General features: G+C 37.1%; 2 protein-coding genes across 3 annotated transcripts; both read left to right on the top strand.

Annotated features, from left to right (window-relative positions):
• Positions 1 to 843: 843 nt before the first annotated feature.
• LOC306876525 (uncharacterized protein) lies at positions 844 to 12,049 on the top strand. 2 transcript variants are annotated; one of them, XM_079427791.1, is made up of 7 exons: positions 844 to 1,045; positions 1,309 to 1,369; positions 2,002 to 2,101; positions 4,222 to 5,562; positions 10,943 to 11,006; positions 11,119 to 11,243; positions 11,761 to 12,049. In XM_079427791.1, the coding sequence occupies exons 2-7, from the start codon at positions 1,325 to 1,327 to the stop codon at positions 11,790 to 11,792; spliced, it is 1,707 nt and encodes a 568-aa protein (XP_079283917.1). In that variant the 5' UTR covers positions 844 to 1,045; positions 1,309 to 1,324; the 3' UTR covers positions 11,793 to 12,049. The 2 variants fall into 2 exon arrangements, with proteins under 2 accessions (XP_079283917.1, XP_079283916.1); XM_079427790.1 differs by lacking the exons at positions 10,943 to 11,006; positions 11,119 to 11,243; positions 11,761 to 12,049 and having other exon boundaries at positions 4,222 to 5,933.
• An 872-nt stretch (positions 12,050 to 12,921) lies between these two features.
• LOC306875831 (NADH dehydrogenase [ubiquinone] flavoprotein 3, mitochondrial-like) lies at positions 12,922 to 19,532 on the top strand. Its single transcript, XM_079426577.1, has 3 exons — positions 12,922 to 12,987; positions 13,200 to 13,287; positions 18,925 to 19,532. Exons 1-3 carry the CDS (start codon positions 12,943 to 12,945, stop codon positions 19,083 to 19,085), a joined length of 294 nt encoding a protein of 97 aa, XP_079282703.1. The 5' UTR covers positions 12,922 to 12,942; the 3' UTR covers positions 19,086 to 19,532.
• Positions 19,533 to 20,187: the final 655 nt, after the last annotated feature.

The following is a 20,187-nucleotide window of genomic DNA, read 5'->3' as shown; positions in this document are numbered from 1 at the left end:
GTTAAGATTATGTTGAATTGCAAAATAATAATAAAAAAGAGTGTACTGAAGACACTTTCGCTACTAATAACACTTCAGTATTATTAAAAACGATTTATTGGTATCCTATTTCACTTAATATTTTACATTGTTTGGTGAAAAAATAATACCTCGTACAGAACATGATTACAGTAATTGTATAGGTGTGGTTCAGGAGGGGTATGGCAAGCCGTTTTAACTTTTAATCCTTCTCAGGATATGAATTCTTGATATCAACAATTCAGTTTTTACTATTTAATGTTAATTCTTGATATCAGCAATTGCATTTCCACCAGCAAAATGCTAATTGTTAATATCAAGAATTAAATTGTCGATATCTGTAATTGTATTTTCACTAGTTATATGTCACCATAGGCTGCCATTCAAAATCAATTGTTGATATCAACTATTTAATTATCACTAGTGACCATGTTAATTTCTGATATCTGAAAATGTATTTCTGATATCAACTATTTAATTCTTGATATCAGAAATTAGAACTAAATCAATAAATCAAGAAGTAAATAGTTTATATCAAGAATAGACATTTTTACTAGTAAGAATTGTATTTCTGATGTGAAATTGGAATTTCAACTAGTAAGAAATTAATTTTTGAAATCAACAATTGATTTTGAATGGCAGCCTATGGTGAAAATACAATTAGAGATATCAACAATTTAATTCTTGATATTAACAATTAGCATTTTGCTAGTGGAAATGCAATTGCTGATATCAAGAATTAACATTAAATAGTAAAAACTGAATTGTTGATATCAAGTATTCATATCCTGAGAAGGATTAAATGTTAAAACTGCTTGCCATAGGGAGGGGGCGTGTTCCTTATGCAAGGGCGCTTCTGTAGTGTGCTGTGCTTCAGTGCAACACTTGTGTATTTTTCTTGAGTTTAGTAACTTAGCTGTTGTTTCTGAACATTTAATCAAACTGGAGCTTTGATTTAAAGATTTGTCACAGACAGGTAACTTTAGGATTCAGTGGCACATTGACCTGCACAAAACATCTCATCTAGGTAATTATAATTTTTCAATTTTCTTGTAAATGATGTGCATAACAAACACTAATCACTGTCACTGTTAGCTATTGTATTTTCTAGATCAGTGTTACCTGCATATAAAAAAACGCAGAACAGATTTCGAGTAAATTATGAAGTAACAATTTCATTTTTTTCCTTTCTTTTCTATACAGTAGTTGCACGAATTTTAAATTGACGATGTTTAATATTTATAAACGCACTTTGTCATCAGTGATTCATGCAGCTGTTTTTCTCCACAGGGTTTCTGCAGTAAAGATGGCAGCCTCTTTGCTCAGGGTAGGACGACTCGGATTTCTCAGGGTAATCCACCGTTTTTTTCGACATTTATTATGAAATATGCATGCATATTATAGTGCATTTACATATTCGTATTATTTAAACGCGTGAAACTGTGTAGTCCGAGTCCTCTTGTGAACACAAGCTAATGCTGCTGGAATGTTAAAGCACTGAAGCATTTAATCCACTCAGACCCGACGCATGAATAGTGCTACATGCTTTGTGCTGGATTTACATGCACGACATTATTTATATGAAAATATTCCTGGTATCAAATAAGTGCATTTACTTACTGTGGATCAGATTTTATGCATCAGAACCCTGCATCTAAAATAGTGTTGTAAAATGTCAAATAATTGTTTGTTTCTTTTTCTTTTAATTTTTCATATGCTTTTCATATGCTTTTCTAAAAATCCAGTTTTTTTTTTTTGTTTGTTTTTGCTTGAATGTTCATTTGGAAAAACTGAAAGTGTTGCTCAACATGCAGAATTTCCATGAGAACACTGTGTACTTTTTGCTGGTATGTTTCTTTGAGACCACAGCAAACGATGTACAGTAGAATAAATAGAACTGCAGGAAAGGTGGTTGTGATTATTCATAGGGATTTGCTGTGTTTTTTTTAATCTATGTTGTTTTTGTGTGTCTCTTGTTGTTAGTGTCTGCAGACGGAGGGCTTGAGCTCTATCAGAAGAGCTCCTGCTGTAGCTTTTAGCTCCAAATCTGGGGACAGCAAGAAGTCCAAAAAGTTCAATAAAGGTAAATCTTTCTTCAGTTTGTCACAATAATTTTGTATATGTCATGTGCCATTCATTTGGGGGAGGAGGGCTCTGTATTCAGATCTTGACACCATACATGGGAAACTGAGGATCGTGTGGTTCAGGGGACGTGTCCTCTGACCTCAGCTGTTGTTTCTGAACCTGCTGGAGTGTGTTTTGTTCCTGTCTCTTACTGTGTCATGTAGGAGTAATACCCGTTCCAAAGTCATTGCCAAAAGTGTTCAAACTCTTTGATGTTGACATAATATTAAGATATTTTACTTCTGCACATTTTTCTAATTTAAAAAAAATTCTACAATAAACAAACTTTACGATAAATTTTATTTGCACTCACTCACTCACGAAATCACATACAGTCACCTGATGCAACTCTAACAGGGAGATCGGGCCCCAAATGCAAAGCCTGCTATTATGATGAATTAAATGCACACACACAAATTAAAAGACCTCAGTGATTGGACAATCATAATCGGGTATTTCAGACAGACAAGTAATAAGCTCTATAATTTTTAATATAATACGTTTGTATAGAATATAGATACAGAATACGTATGTATTTGGAAATGATATTATTAAACTCTAATACAAAATAATATGTGACTAATTAAAATATAAAAGCTTTAAAAATATAACATGATCGCATGTGTTTAAATGTTTTTTTTTTTTTTTTAAATGTTTGAAAAATTTAAAATGTTGCTGTCATATCCAAGGAGGGTTGGGGCGAAAAAGATTAGGATGTATTCCGGAATCAAATGTGTTTGTTTTTACAGTTTATTCTGTCAGCAAAATGTATAGTGTTTGCAGACTTTTTGCCAATGGCTGTTTATGCAAAAGGAAACGATGGACCAGAATCTCCTAAAATCAATAAGATCAAAGTGTGGTGCCAGCATCTTGTAAGCACAAGCACTTGTTTAGTACATAGATTAGTAGTTTTATAGAGTCTTGAACAGACACCAGAAAATAAATGGGCTTGACAGTAGTTTCAAATAGAAATTTGCATAGGTCTATGCAACTTCGGTCAGTTTGTGAACTTTGTGATTAAACTAAAATAAAATTTTAGGAAATGAATGTTTTACTAACTGACACCAACAGACCCACATCTATATTGTTAATAAAGACACAAAATTGAACTCGGTCTTTTCTTTTTCTCTGTGGGCATTTTTGAACAAGTAAAACTGGTCTCATGGAGTTCTTGAAGATAACCTAATGACCTGTAATCCATAATTGTTGCTGTATGTTCCTCTGAGATTAGAGGTGGCAGAGGGCTTGAGAAAGGACTTGCCATGTGGTGTTGTACTGGCAGATGCTTAGTGCTATATGTGGATGCCCTAACTACTTATACATGTCACCTTGACATTTGGAGTTAAAGAATGCACTGCATGAATGCGTTCATGAAGCCACTCCCTCTGTTCATTCAAGAGAATCTGGTGAAGCCAATAATCCAACAAGTGAATTCTTGTTAAAAATAAAAGCTGAACAAAACATGTTTTGTGCTGAACAGTGCTACGTAAATATGAAAATGCCTCTTAAAATAACTAATTGTAAATAATTTTAATAATAATGTTTATTAGCAATATTAATAGTAATCATGATGATTATGTGCTGGTACCACAGTTTGATCATGTTTGACCACAAATTCAAATATGTAGTGTGAACAGTTGTGTCATCTGATTCAGAGCAGTTAATTGGCTCTACTTTAAATTAATGGTAATATGAGAATATATAGCCCTTTAGCTTCAATAATTCTAGAATTTAGCAATAATTATAATTAAATAATCTTTTGCATTTTAACTTGTATTTTTTTTCTTTCATTTGTTTCTGAAAATGGGGTTTACTGAATGTGAAATGTTTAAGTTACTTTTCTTGTCAAATGGCTCTTTTTAATTAGCCATAGTTCAAATTTGATTTACATGAGTCAGGTTATATTGGTGTTCAAAGCTCCACCACCTCAGTGGATGCTCATCTGCCTCTAATTGTTGAAGAAATGGGGGTAAGTTATCTAGCTGTATGACTTTAGCGGTCTCCATTCAGCTTGATAATGCAAATGATGAAGCAAATTATTACATTTCTATTTTTGCCCTCCCTCCCCCTCCATCCTAGAAAAAGCAGCACCAAAAACTTACTTCGATATAGAAAAACTTGTCCAGCACAAATCATGTGTGGAATTCCCCAAGAAAGAGGTTGCAGCTTCGGTTGCTGCTGCCTCTACAGAAGCTGCATCTGTTGCTGCCCCTACACCTGAACCAGTTGTAACTGCTGCTGTGCCTGCAGCCGAAGCTGCTGCTCCCAGAGCTGAAGCCATTGCCCCCGCAGTTGAAGCTGCTGCCCCTGTAGCTGAAGCCATTGCCCCCGCAGTTGAAGCTGCTGCCCCTGTAGCTGAAGCCATTGCCCCCGCAGTTGAAGCCATCCCTGCAGTTGAAGCCGCTGCCCCTGCAGTTGAAGCCGCTGCCCCTGTAGCTGAAGCCATCCCTGCAGTTGAAGCCATCCCTGCAGTTGAAGCCGCTGCCCCTGCAGTTGAAGCCATCCCTGTAGCTGAAGCCGCTGCCCCTGTAGCTGAAGCCATCCCTGTAGCTGAAGCCGCTGCCCCTGCAGTTGAAGCCGCTGCCCCTGCAGTTGAAGCCATCCCTGCAGTTGAAGCCGCTACCCCTGCAGTTGAAGCCATCCCTGCAGTTGAAGCTGCTGCCCCTGTAGCTGAAGCCATCCCTGCAGTTGAAGCCGCTGCCTCTGAAGCTGAAGCCATCCCTGCAGTTGAAGCCGCTGCCCCTGTAGTTGAAGCCATCACTGCAGTTGAAGCCGCTGCCCCTGTAGCTGAAGCCATCCCTGCAGTTGAAGCCGCTGCCCCTGTAGCTGAAGCCATCCCTGCAGTTGAAGCCGCTGCCCCTGTAGCTGAAGCCATCCCTGCAGTTGAAGCCGCTGCCCCTGTAGTTGAAGCCAGCCCTGTAGCTGAAGCCGCTGCCCCTGTAGTTGAAGCCAGCCCTGTAGCTGAAGCCGCTGCCCCTGTAGTTGAAGCTGCTCCTGTAGCTGAAGCCGCTGCCCCTGAAGTTGAAGCCACTCCTGTAGCTGAAGCTGCTGCCCCTGTAGTTGAAGCTGCTCCTGTAGCTGAAGCCGCTGCCCCTGAAGTTGAAGCCACTCCTGTAGCTGAAGCTGCTGCCCCTGCAGTTGAAGCTGCAGCTCCTGAAGCCCCTGCTGCACCAGCCTCTGAAGATGCACCTACAGACGAAGCCCCTGTCCAGGAAGCAGTTGTTGAAGTTGCAGAAGCTGTCAGTGAAATAGTTGTGGCGGAAGCTTCCCCAGTTTTAGAGGCTGTTGCTGAGGTAGTTGGAGAATCTGGCCCTACTGAGGTGGTTGCAGAGGCAGCTCCTGCTGAAGAGCTGATAGATCCTGCCCCTGTGATCTCAGATGCTACTGAAGTTCCAGCAGAAGTTGTGGAGACGCCTGAGGGTACTCACCATATCCCCTATAACCCCCTTTCATATATTGGGATACAGCAAAATTTTGAAAGCAGTTTTTTCTTAATTCCAATTACAGGTTTTTATATACAAATTTGTAATGCTAATGGTAAAGTTATAATCACAATGCATTGTTTTACCCTTTCATTTATACAGTTAGTTACATTACAGTGTGTCATTATCTTTTGTCATTTCATTGCATTGTCATGTGTTAGTTCATAGCATGCATGCAAGTGCATTTAGGGGTGAAACGGTTCATAAAAACAACAATAGTTCAGTATTGTGATGGGTTTCCTGCTATCCTGTTACCGTGGCCAGTGGTGTGGTTAGGAGCCCCATCAGCAAGGACTCATGTCACCTGTTCCTTCCACTATAAAACTTTGTGTTACTGTGGATGTGTTGTTCCTTTGGTTCCCTTGGTTGTTTTTGTTGGGAGTGCAAAAAAACTAAGGGATTATTGTCAGTGTAGACCACTAAATGTCCCTCCGATGACCCTACGTAGACCTCAAAGTGTTGCAAGGCCCAAATCAGAGTCAGTGTCTCCTTCTCTATTACTGAATAATTAAGCTGGAAATAATTAAACTTCCTAGAGAAGAACCCCACTGGATGATCAATGCCATCTTCAGATCTCTGCAACAAGACAGCACCAGCACCCACGTTGCTGGCCTCCACCTGCAATTGGAAAGGGTGGTCAAATTTTGGGACGGATAATACAGGTGCCTCCATATACAGAATTTTTATTTTCTCAAATGCCTGCTGAAAAACAGAAGTCCAACAAAAATCCACTCCTCCTGGCAAAAAAAAATAGTAAAAACCATTGCAAGAGTAGAAACATTTCTACAAAAACAATGATAAAATCCAACCATGGCCAAAAATCGCATCAAATCTTTTTTGGTAGTGGACGTAGGATACTTATCTATAGCTCCCACCTTGGAGCGGATGGGACGCACTTTACCTCGACCAGCCACCTTCCCAAGATAAGTAACCATAGCTTTTGTGAACTCGCATTTTAATAAATTGATTGTCAAATTGGCTTTAACAAAACGATCAAAAAGTGCTCGAATATGAAGCAAGTGTTCGAAGACCACAATCTTCGAACTGTGGCAACAGAAAGGAATCAGGCCTTGTAATGGCATTTAGCTTTCGGTAATCAGTACAAAATCTGAACATTCTGTCGGGTTTATTCAGTAACAAGGATGAAGATGCCCAACTAGAAAAAGATGGCACAGCGATATCATTCTTCAGCATGTAATCAATTTCATTATTTCATTTTTTCTTATTCGCCGACACTCGATAATAACGCTGACGAATTGGGGCTGAATCTCCAACGTCAATGTCATGTTTAATCAAATGTGTGCAAGAGGGAGTATCTGGAAATAATGGAGTATATTCTTTATTTATATTAATGAAATAAGTATGCTGTGTGTCGGTTAAATAATTGAGTTGAGAATGCAATTTAATGCTTCAGATTTCCACAACCGCCCATGAAAAGTGGAATCCCCAGGATCGCTTTTTAATACCTCCCCACCACCAACAACAGTGTAAAGGCCCAGGTATACTTCACTTTCTGCGTGCCATTCTGTCTCACGGACATCCGAGTCCGCACAGCTTTCAAAGTATATACCGCGGATGAGTGCGGACGGATGAGCTCAAGTACCACCTACTTGACTTGCGCTGTCTCAACATTCACCTCACGCATGCGCTGTTGTACGCAGACTGTCTACGCGGTCTCCAAAAATTGCCTGCATGCGGACAGGGTGTGCGGCATTAATGTTGTCTTTTAAACATTTATCCTGAGTCTAAAAATTAATGAGTTGCAAGTTCTAAGATCTGGGCCCGTATTCATCAAGCCTCTAAGAATTACTCTCAAGAACACTGCTAAGAATTGACTTGTGTAATTGAAGTGTAGGCTGAATCTTAAGTGTCAGTCTTAGAGATGATTCACGACACTTTGCTGTGCCACAAACGGGATTTTGGATGACAACATACGCATGGACCAATCACTGAATAGATTTCCTTAATTACGAATATTCTCAGATAAATTCACATTGAATGGTTAAATTCCTATTAAGAGTTTACATTCAACACACATTTGACAATAAAAATTTTGAAGAGAATACATTATGTAAGGAAACCAAGCGTCATCACAACTCGATTTAGGGTGTCGATAGACTATAGTAAAGTGTATCGATGAGATCACGCCTGTTGCTGATGCCTTTGACGACAGCGAGACGACGATTATTATTATCGTCAAAAACAGACTAGGTGCCTATCTTTAGTGATGCAGCGTGGAGAGCAGCTTCAGAAACTTGCCACGGCGTGGCTGACCAGCTCCGGTGGCCGTGGAGCAGTAATGTGCTGCAGACGTGTGCAGTGTAAATAAGGGGTAAGAGATTTATTCATCATACAGTGTAGATCGCATATAATACTCGCGATAGACTGAAGTCAGTTATGATGTTCTTTGCTCGTTTTGAATAACCGAGGAAATGTAATCGTTTGATTAACTGTTCTTCGCCAAACATTTCAAGAACATTCTTCCTCTCCTGAAAGATTTGCGCACGTCTCTGTCTCCTCAGCGCTATCACAAGCCCCTGCTGGCAACTCCTAACCACTTGAGAGACCTCTCCAGCTGTCTTAAATAACTGGGAGAGTAAGAGTGATTCATAGCTTTAAGAAATTTGATAACTTGCTTTTATACTTAACTTTGAAAGTAGGAGTAAATGTCATGAATTCTCAGCACTTAAGACTAAAATGGCACTTTGAGAAGCTTGACGGGCCCTGATCTTTAGAAAAATCATCTAATAAATCTTCTGACGGTGCAGTAACAAATTCTTAAATTTTAGAAGCCATACTGAAACTCAAAACAAATGTATGCTACTTATATTGTCGAACAAAATCTTAGGAGTAACAACACTGGAAAAGCGATTCCCTCTACCTATTCAAAACTTATCTAAACGCAACACTAGTCTTCGTACAGTTACTTGCAGCAGGTTTTTATACACTGTAAACCATTGTTTGCAATAGCAACCAATTGACAAGTTACCATTACAAAACACGGACATGTTCCCGAGCCAATGCTCTAACTCCGTTCACCATACAAAAACAACAAACTAAAATAAAAAAAGGACACCCTGCTAAACCTTTACAGGGAAAAGCATAATCCAAGTGTTACCCATCAAATATAGAAAGTAGCCTACTTACCAAGCTTCAAAAAAGAAAAAGAAAGAAACTCCAACAAAAACAACCAAAGGAACAATACAGGAAGGCAGGAACTGGTGACATGAGTTCTGGCTGATGGGGCTCCTAGCCACACCTACTGGCCGGCCATAGCAGGAGACCCGTTACGTTTGATTAATTATGGCTAATATTGGACAATTAAACCATCATGGTGTTTAATAGAGTATTAATATCACAATTAATAAAAAATTTAGAAATAGTTTTTTACTAAACTATACCAAAACTGTGACAACAGAACACTATCTTTAGAAACCGTGACACCCCTAATTGTTTCTCTACAACATCCCAGCAGAAACTCAAGTTGCTCATTTAAGGCTATATTCATTTTGTAAGCTGGGGCAGAGATGGTACACCATTTTTCTTTTTGATGGTGTATTTTAAGTCTGTGCCCTGGTTTTCAGTCCATGAACATAGCCTGTCTCCATATCCGTCATCTGTCTTTGTGCATGTCTGCATTATATATGTCTTGATGTTATGCAGCGCATGTTTTTTACTGCATAATTTCACTGACTGCTACCTTTCAGTTATATTTATTATTTTTGCAGCTTTTTTATACTCTTTTTTTTTTTTCCTTCTTTTCTGTTCATGGAGTTGTTCAATATTCCATGTATTTGACCTCTTGTATCCTGCTCCTGTCTTCCTTTGCTTTTTTCATTGAAATCTTTTGTCTTTGTTCAGTCCTTGTATTTATGACCTCACTCCTCAGAGAGTAACTGTATTTACTAGGGCTATCAATTGATCATGAATTCAGTACACTGAAAAAGAACTTGGTGTAGGATTTAGTTTGAAACATTTACACAAATAATTACAAGGAAACGGCAAGTATCATGTTGAATATAATGTGAAAATAGTTGCACGTTTCACTGTTAAAAATGTGAAATGTCACATCAACCCAAATTGAAGTGCTAATTTACTGGCCATCAGTTTAATGTCAGTTTAATTCATTTAATATGTAAAAGCATGTAGAATAACACATTTAACTAAGTTAAAGAGCTTAAAATGCTCATTGCGCAAGGTGCTGAAAAACAGCGAGATACGACACAAGACATGTATGATTAGCATATTTAATTAAAAAACAGCACATTTGGTCCTGTATAAATGTCCCTTAAGTCTACAACAGTCAAACAGATCAAATAGATTACTGTTGAATATAAGCAAAATTATATTGTTTTGTAAATGAAACTTTATATTGACTTGAAAGCCATTTTTTGGTCAATTTATTCCATGCTTAGTCACCGTAATATGAATTATGTTCATATTATCATATCATCAACACATTAATTGATGATTTAATTGACAGCCCTATTATATACAAATTATTATTACAATTGTTTTCTCATTTATGCCCCATCCCAACTCCCCCATCTGTAGAGAACAGTCCATTTGTTGTGCTTTATTAGAAATTGTCACTTTGTCAGTACAAATGTTGGGTTTTCTTTCCTGTTAGTAACAGTTAGGTAAAATTTTAGGCCTAAGATAGAATCACAGGTGATGCATTGCTATGTTTGTTTACAAGTATGGTAACATGTAAATGCACTTTGACCTCACCTTTCTTTCCTGTTGCTCTTTCCTCACTCAAACGCACTTTCTTTGTCATCGTCTCACTTTTCTTCCCAGGGGGTCGCATGATATCAGTGATTGGTTAATTATCCTCTTATCTTTTCCTATGTACTGTGGTTTATATGTCAAAGTTAAATATGAAATGCTCCTTACCCACTTTCCCAATATGGTGTATGGTACATTGAGTGAGATTGAGATTGCACTGATTGCTGTATGTGGAATGGAAGCAACCATTTATTACAGGATGCAAAATTAAGAATGTATGACGATTTGAATTAATAATCACGAGATGGGCATTTGGTTATGATTGTTACACAATGGCTCATCACTCTTATGAGATGAAATGCTTCCGTTTCATTTCAGTGTAGATGCAACCTCTGTCCTAGTTACTCACCGCCTGACTCAATTCTCTTTAGTTCACTAGATCTAGTCTCCACACCAGGCACTCTTCTCATGCATGAGGGTTAAAGAAGACTGATTTCCTCTTTAGTGTAGAAGATATCAAAGATTGTGGCAGCCATATACAAGAGATTATATAAACACTTGTTAATTGTTGTGTTTCCTATGATTGTCAGCTGGATTGGACCCCATTCAGAAACTTTTCCTAGATTCAATTCGCGCATACTCCACAAAAAGCGGGTACATGGTGTTTTACTATCATATTCTCTTGCTTGTCTCTGAAGAGTGATGCTGCTCTTTGTAATCTTACATTGTTTAATTAAATTGACAGTTACTTTTCATGTTTTCTCAGTGCCGCTGGTGGTCTAGTTGATGCCGGTCCAGAATATCAGAAGGCTCTCGCTGAGGAAATAACTAAACTGCAGCGGTTGTACGGTGGTGGTGATCTGTCTTCCTTCCCTGAGTTCAAATTCCCTGGTGTGTACATTTATTTACGTTTAAAATGGTCAATTCCAATACTCCTTCAGAATACAAGATCAAGAATATGAGTTTTAGGTCTGACATCTCAGTTTTGTTTGAGTGTTAAGCCCCATTCACACCAAGAATGATAACTATAAAGATAACGATATTAGCGTCCACACCAGTGAACGATATCGTCTGTTTATTCGACGCGCACTCTCGTCTGCCACTTTAATATCTCGAGCTCATGATAGCAGGATTGATTCAGATTGGCTGTCAATGTTTATCGTTCATCAGCTGGAAAAAATCGTTCTGAAAGTGATTCCGACGATATCTTTTCTCTGTGCCTTTATCGTTAAAGCTGTGGTATGGACTCTGCTATTCTTTCATATTTAGAACGATTTTTAGAAGTATATCTATATCGTGATCTTTATAGTTATCATTCTTGGTATGAATGGGCCTTTACTGCATTTGTCCAAAAGTTGAATGTTTTTGCAGTGCATTTGACTAACATTATCCCTTTTTGTATTTACAGAGCCTAAATTTGATGAAGTGTCCTCCAAGTAAACTTCTGATCCTTTCCTGTGCCTTTTGTGAAAAAGTCTACTAAATGACTTTTTTGTGAGATTTTTAATTTTGTGAGACTCTAAATATAGCTATTTTTCAGAAATTCTTACGTCTTATGGACAAAACTACCTGGCATGTATAATGCACATGTGGAAGAGAGCATAAGCTTAGCTGTGATATAAATGCTTGTTACTTTTCATGTTTCTTAGTGTAAAATATCTGGGAAAAGAGCTGAATAAACTGAGCTACACATCTTCTGTCTGGTCTGAGTGTTTTATTTTTAGAAATGATTTGAATAAATGCCTATTCAATAGTTTACAGTGGTATATTTCATCTTAGTTTTTGGATTATTAATATAATTTTAAATCATTACATTGCATTTTCTGTTGGGGAGGGGTTTTTCAAGGGTACTTGTGATCTTACAAGGGTAACTAAAGTTTTTTATATATATATATAATAGTTAGTTTTTGAAGTAAAGAGTAAATAAAGTCTAAAAAGGGTCATATTTTATATATTTGAGGTCTGAGATGTGGTAAAGGTGAAGAGATAGAGGGCAAACATTTTGCAATCTAATCAGCCAATATTGTCTTAAATAGCATGCACAGCATCTTTTATAATATGAGATTTTGACCAAATGTATTCAATCTTGATTTTTGTAAAATGTTACTTATTTATTTTTTAATTACAATTTTGGATATATAAGAATAATAATATAAAAGTAATATATTTTTTAAAAAATGTCTCAAAGTAACTGCAAATGAGCATGTAAAACAAATATCTTTTAAAAGAAATGAATGAAATTCCATGTGGAGCATGCCCCTGATCAGCACAATATTCTCATCTCTGTGTATTATATGAGGGCTATTTAAGGAGGTATGCAATGACTGTATAATAAAACGTGACATACACATGGATTTTGTTCATTTTCAATCTGTAAGGAGGAGCATATTAGATTTGTTTGTATGAAAACATCCAGCAAACGAACATTCTTCACTTCTGCATTTGTCAAATTTAATGACACGGACACTATTCTGTAAAAAGACTTTAATGATGTTCATTCTTGCTTTAAAATAAAACAAACGCATCATTTTGAGGGAACTATTGATAACGACCGATTTTCCACACGGACAATAATAAGAGGAGAGCAAAGATGGCGACGTCCCTGCTCAGGTTAGGTCGAGTAGCATCTGTCAAGGTAATAATAAACTAATATGGTCTAGAGATACTTTGTAAATATGCTTTAAGAGCTTTTCGCATAAGACACGTTAGAACAGGACTTAAATCTCTGCGTTATAACCTTAATAGTGAAATCCCAGTAAAATATTATATTACTGTAAATAACCTATATATTAATAAGTAATTAAAAATGTTACTGGATTAATAATATGTGTTTCTGTGTTCATACAGGGTGTCCTGCGTGAGGGCTGTTACATTAGAGCTCTCTGCACTAAAGCGGACGTCCCACCCAAAACAGCAAAGAAGGCAAAGGCTTCAAGTAAGAGTAAAGGCATGCTTTTTCCTATCTCCCATCTCGAGTTTCAATCCTTAATGTCCTGTTTGTGTGATGTTCACATACTAAACTCATACTAAACCTCACTCACAATCTGTCTACAGCATGATTATAATATGTGTGTTTAATATTTAGCCATATTGCATCTTCTTCCATACTTAGGGCCTGTCTCAATTACCCACACTTGTTGTCTTTGCACTTACGTGAGTTTATATAAATGATGCGTATTTCCTGTATTTAGTCCAAGTGTTCAAGTGGGCATGAAGACTGCAGGGGTGTGTAAACATTTGATTAGCCGATGGAACACACTTACAACATAGTGTTGTAAAAAATGCACACTTTTACTGAGCTATATTTGCACATTTTGATATATTTTCCCTATATTTTGCCCTTTTTAAATAAACTAATGAATGTCTGTTCAGATGTCCTTATATATAACAAATGACACAGACTGTGATGCTTCTAATTAAAGGGATAGGTCACCCAAAAATTTCAATTATGTCATCATTTACTCACCCTCATGTCATTTCATCCAAAAGAAAATAATACCCAGTTTTGATTCCAGTTTTAACTTCTTTTGTACGAACAAAAAATGCCAAACAGGTACCTGTTTGGTTACAGACATTCTTCAAAATGTTGTCTTTTATGTTCTACTGAAGAAACGCCGTCATAAAGGTTTGGAATAAAATCCAGTTGCAAACATTTAGCAAAATACATGTACTCATCTCTTTACCAATGCAATGCGCAACAGTAGCAACACTTTTCTTTTTACTACCAAATTTGATCTTAATACCTAATTTAACTGACAAAACTTTTCTCATTTTTCTCACAATTTTGGGGCATGTGAGTTCCATGATGAATGATGGGATACGAATACTGCCCTGAAGCAGTATTAGTGTTAGTGTGGGTTTAGTGTGCAGCTTTTGGCATTTTTCAGACCTGAGACAGTCTTGTGCACGCACTTCCTGTCACATGCACACGCTTTCAAGTGGCCAAGACCACAAGTGTGGGTATTTTGGACAGGCCCTTACCCTCTGAGCTAGATCACTAGGTCCCATTCCTTCAACCTCATGCTTTCTAAAGACATGTGCTTCATTTCATTCAAAAGCATAATTTACTTTTGGCTGAGCTGTTTGAGGACATACCATGGAAGCTCATGCAGTTATATTAATTGGTTTTAAAAGCATGCACAACTTTCCTTTAAAGATATCTGCATGACTATTCTTGTTCAAGGGATTCTTCAATGCTTTTACTGTTGAAGGTGACATTTTCACAAACAATTTGTAGTACTGTGCAACGTAATGGTCTTAATGATGTTGTTTGGTATGGGACATATTGAAACCTTTTTCATGTTGTTGTTTTTTTTGTAAACTTTATAAACTTTTATTTTTTTCTGTGATGGAATATATATATATCAGTGCTGTCAAGCGATTAAACGCATCCAAAATAAAAGTTTTTGTTTGCATAATATATGTATGTGTACTGTGTATATTTATTATGTATATATATAAATACACACACATGCATGTATATATTTCAGATAAATTTTATTTTTATATATTAAATGTATTATAATGTAAATTATATGAATATAAATATAGACATGTAAATACATGTAAAGATTTTCCAAATGTATACATGCGTGTGTGTATTTATATATACATAATAAATATACACAGAACACACATTATGCAAACAAAAACATTTATTTTGGATGTGATCAATTGCGATTAATCATTGTAATGTAAATTAATTGTTTGTAATATTATATGTCTTCACTGTCATTTTGATCAGAATAAAAGCATAAATTTATTTTTTAAAAATCTTACCGACCCTAAACTTTTTAAGTTGTTACCTCTAGTGGCCTCTAGAAGGACTTAAAGGTACAAAACAAAACAACATTTTTGATTTTTTGTTTTTAAATATGGTCTTTAAATTATTACTCTACAGTGTGCTTGTTCATTGGCTGGACTAGCCTGAAAATTCAGTTTTTAGCCTGGTTTTGCTACAGATGCTCAGCCTACAATTTTGTAAGAATTTATTGGTGATTTGAACTATTTTAGCAAACAGATTTTGGTCTTTCCACTTTCAAGTAGTGCTGTACTTGCATGCCTTTTGCCTAGATAGAAAATAACTACCTTGGAGTTTGCTTAGTGAACTGACAAGCCTTAAAGGGACTTTGATAGGGTGTGCAAGGTTTTCTTAAGGTGTTTGCTGCTTTTAACAGTTACATTGAACAGGAGGGTTTCTCAAATGTAATAAACTACAAAAACAATCTCATATATTATATCGCATTTGCCATTTCCTCACCCATAGAGGCTGATGAGAGGGCGTCTCTTCTAGCCTACAAGCCCGCAGTTGCCTTCCCTTCTAAGCTGTCTGCCACAGGATTTCTTCCCAAAAATGTAGCTTTAGGTGAGTCTGAAACCACTGAGGCTGTTTCCACAGCCACTGCAAATGAGACGACAGTTGGCGGTCCAGTTGCTGATACGGCAGCCACTGAAGTTGCTGTTGAAGAGGCAAAGATCACTGAAGTCCCACCTACTAATGAAGTCACTACAAAAAACAAAGGAAGTAAGGGCTTGGCTGTTGAGGCAGAAGTACAGAAAGATCAAGACAATAGTTCTTCTTCATCCTCATCCTCCAGTGATTCTGATTCAGACTCTGATTCTGATGATGAGGAGCCAAAGACTGAAACACCAGAAACAATACAGTCTGGAGAGAAAGCAGCAGAGGAGAAGAAATCTTCTGGTCTGACGACTGAACAAGTATATAAGAAAGCAAAGCCTGAATCTGCCTCATTTGGAGAAGCTCAAGAAAGTGCAAAAACTGTGACCTAAAGCAAAACCAGAAGAGGTTCCCACACCAAGTGCTAAACCAGATGGATCAGATGAGACTTTTATTGATCCTGCCCCTATAGTATCATCCTCCACAACTGAATCGATTCCAGAAATGTCTAGTGAATACATTAAAGCTGACACTACTGATAAGATAGTGGACACTGCAACAGAAGTTAAAACGGCTCCTGAGGAGGAGATTGTTGTTGAAAAGGAACCAGAAATCAAAGCTGAAGATGCTGTCAAAGTTGCTGCAGAAGTTGTCACAGAAGTCCTTACAGAAGCCAGACCTGAAGAAATAGTCAAAACCGCTGTTGAAGCTAGTCCTGGAGTAGCTCCTGAGGCTTCTGGAGATGTTGCAGCTAAACCTGAAGATGCACCATCCAAAGCTGAGGCAGGAACGCCAGAAGCCCCTTCAGAAGAGCTGGTAGACCCTGCACCTGTGGCCGCTGATGCTGTGGAGGCTCGGGCTGAGACGAACGTTGTGGAGACACCTGAGGGTACACCACACATCCTTACTCAGTTTCTTTCTCTGGATCCGTCACAGAAACACATTTCTCTCACCATTTATTCAACACTAATATCTTTTAATGGCAGCAGTGGGATTGCTTTTGCATAAAGACTTTGCTCAAATGGCTTTGCAGCTTTTACTCTTCAATATGCATTTGCATTAGATTTGCTTTTCTTATTTAGTTCTTTTATTAACTATTGTATTTTCATAAATTTGCATGACTTCATGACTTATTCATTAATTCTACCTGGATGTTTGGGTTGGCTTCTATTTATTCTATTCATTATTCACCACCCTTCTGTCTGTATTGTAGTATAATAATATAATTAAACATACAACTCATTTCAAAATAGTTCTGTAGAGAGTGACATTAACAAAAGTACCGTATATACTACAGTCATTTAATAGTGCTCCCCCTCCTGTGCATTTCTGCTTTCAACAGCAAAGCATTCACACACAAAGCAATATACAGCAGGACAGCAACTTATTAATTACAGTCATTTTAATTTCCGATAACATGAGCAGCAGGGACCATTAGCTTGGAGTTACCCGAATTTGAGTCCCGGATCAGTCCTATTCCCTTTTCTCCTATCCAGTTGTTTTCTGCCACTTTCAACTGTCCTAGCTAAATAAAAGTAAAAATAAATAAAAAAAAATTTTATCTTCTTCATGCAAATGAGAAGTGATGCAGTGTGCAAGTTGACTGCAGTGCTGCTCCACAAAGGCAAATCACAGTAACTAGTTTTGTGTAGTCTCTCCTGTGAGAGATCCATTCATGCAGATCATCATCTTGATGGATAATTATATATGATGCATTATGCCTTTTAACAGATTTTCAAAAGCTCTTCGACTCTTCACTGACATGAACAACGCCTTATTTATTTATTGCAAGAAACAGTTACTTAAAATGTTTCTGTACAACATTATGTCTACTGGTGCAGAGTGACTGGAGATAAGTGTGTTTTCTCTATGGGAGCTGAAAGATTGTGAATGTTGGATATTGGAATAAGTAGTAAAAGCATTATGCAAATAAGCATTCAGAAAAGTAAGCATTTTTTTAAATTCTGTAATCATGCATATATATCCATTCATACTGAAGACATGCTGTGTTTTGGGTTTCTTCCGCACCACTGGTCACATAGGGTAAAGCCAACTTTACATTTAAGTGATTTTCTTAAAATATTTTTTTACTGCTCCATAAGTCTAGTACTAGCTTTTGCTGTTTGTTTTTTTTTTTTTTAATGGACAATGTAAAGCACTTCTCACTCTCCTGTTCCTTTCACACTTTCTGCCCCTGTATGAGCATCTCCACTCCCAGGGCTTATTTATATTTTATGCTTGATGTACATATTTTCTTAATTTGTGAAATATTGTTTGTTTGATCCTCTTATGTTAATGGTATTATTTTCCCATGTGAAGACTGAAGTTAATCCATTCATGTTCCTGTTTCAGCATCCCATATTGATGTTTTTAAGCAATTGAGATCATATATAATGAGGTTACTTACTGGCATTATCAGTCATAACCCTCCCTATTTAATCTTGGATGCTTTAAATGTTTTGTTCTGTAAAAACAAATAAGTGTGTTATGTCGAGATTCATGAATGTGGGGTGTTTGATTTAATCAGTTTGCGTACTTGTGCTGTAACTTGTGGGTGTTATAATGTTGTTTTATAACATTTATGGTAAAACTGAGCAAAATAATGTGGAAAGATCCTGTCTTTATAAGCATCTGATTTACTTTAAGGTTTGATTGACTGGAGCTGTAGTAGCTGAAACGGAAAATTACAGAGTAATTAAGGTTATTGTGAAACAAACTGCCAGACGCCTGTAGCCTAGGTAAAAAGCTAGAGGCCCCTCACACCTTTTTGTGTAAAGGACCACCTGTGGATTGAAAGGGATTACTGTAACACCATGAAAGTGTGAAGATTCAAATCAGAAATCCTTTTGAAGAGTAAGGAATTAACAGGAACGCTCTTCCTCGGCTCTCTTAGATGTACTTCCCTCCATGATCACTTAAATTTAAACATTTCTCCAGAATATAGTTTAATTTTTACTTTGATTTGTCCTATAATATTTTCATTCAAGATTATCTTCCAATCTAAAAGAAATGTTCAGTTACTTGTTCCTTGGGCACGGTACTCATTGTATGGGCGTTTTTTTTTTCCTGAAACAGCTTCTTGTCTTTCCTTTGCTGTCAGATGCATTTTCAGTGGTGTTTTTTCCCAGTTTCCCACATCTTGCATTTAATCTCTTACATTATTGATTTCCTCAGAACAAGCCCCAGAGAAAGCCCCGGAGCCGGAGCCGGAGCCCTTTGACAACACCACATACAAGAACATGCAGCACCACGACTACACCATGTACACCTTCTCTGATATGGATGTAGAGCTGTCTAAATACCGTCTGCCCCAGCCTTCCGCAGACAGACACTGAGCCTGTGTTATTGCTACCTTTGTCCACAACCCTGCTTCTTCTACATGTTCATTGATCCTCAGATGATTTACTGGCAAATCTCAAGATTTATGCTAAAAATCTGTAAATATGGAATTAAAATGATTTAATCTCATCTGAGTGGTTCTAGATTTATTTGTTACTGTTGTCTTTTACAGTATTTGAATGGTGTTGATCTCAATTTATACTTTATTCTCATGAGGCTATGCTTGTTCTGACTTTATTACACTGTTTATTGCATAAAGGAGGGTAGTGTACTTCTAACTTTAAATTGGCAAATGGTTGAAATGCTGTATTTCCTGAATTCATTGTGAGACCAAAAGGTTCTAAATGACCTAGTTTTATGACTAATTTCTGCCTTATGTTAATTATTAGTTTCTGCCACAGAATTAAAACAATTTAAAAACGGTGACTGTCACTTTTCATCTCACAATTCGTATTGTGTTTCTTGAAATTCTAAGAAAAAATACTGATTTGTTTTCTCGCAATTCAGATTTTTTCTTAGAATCCTGAGTTTACATCTTTGTTTCCATAACATAATTAAAAATAAAAAGGGGAAGGTGACATTTTATGTATATTGCAATCCTGACACACATATAATACATTTTATTTTATAAAGCGCCTTTAAAAACAGCTTCTCAAAGTGCTGAATACAATGTAATCAAATACAATAAAAAGCAAAACAAAATCAATAAGCAAATGCAAGTTTAAAAAAAATATGTCTTAAATTGAACTTCAAAACCATCATAATTCTGAACTCCCCTAAATTCAAGAGGCAGAGAATTCCAAAGGACAGGGTCATAAAAAGAGAAAGCCGTGTCACCCATAGATCTTAGACGTGTTTGAGGAACAACCAACATGTTTAACTGAGAGGAGTGCAATCTACGACTAGGAGTGTATGGATGCAACAATTCTTTGAGGTAATGAGGTGTCAGGCCATATGATGCTTTAAAAGTAAGCATCAAAATTTTTAAATCCACTCTAAACCTGACCGGGAGCCAGTGCAAGGATGGAGTAATATGACTGCCAATCCTAGTCCCAGTTAAAATCCTGGCGGCTGGATTTTGTACATATTACATCTTAT

Source organism: Barbus barbus (genome assembly GCF_936440315.1).
Source record: "Barbus barbus genome assembly, chromosome: 10".
NCBI lineage: Eukaryota > Metazoa > Chordata > Actinopteri > Cypriniformes > Cyprinidae > Barbus > Barbus barbus.
The sequence above is the reverse complement of the archived record's forward strand: the minus strand, read 5'-3'. Positions and strand labels throughout refer to the sequence as shown.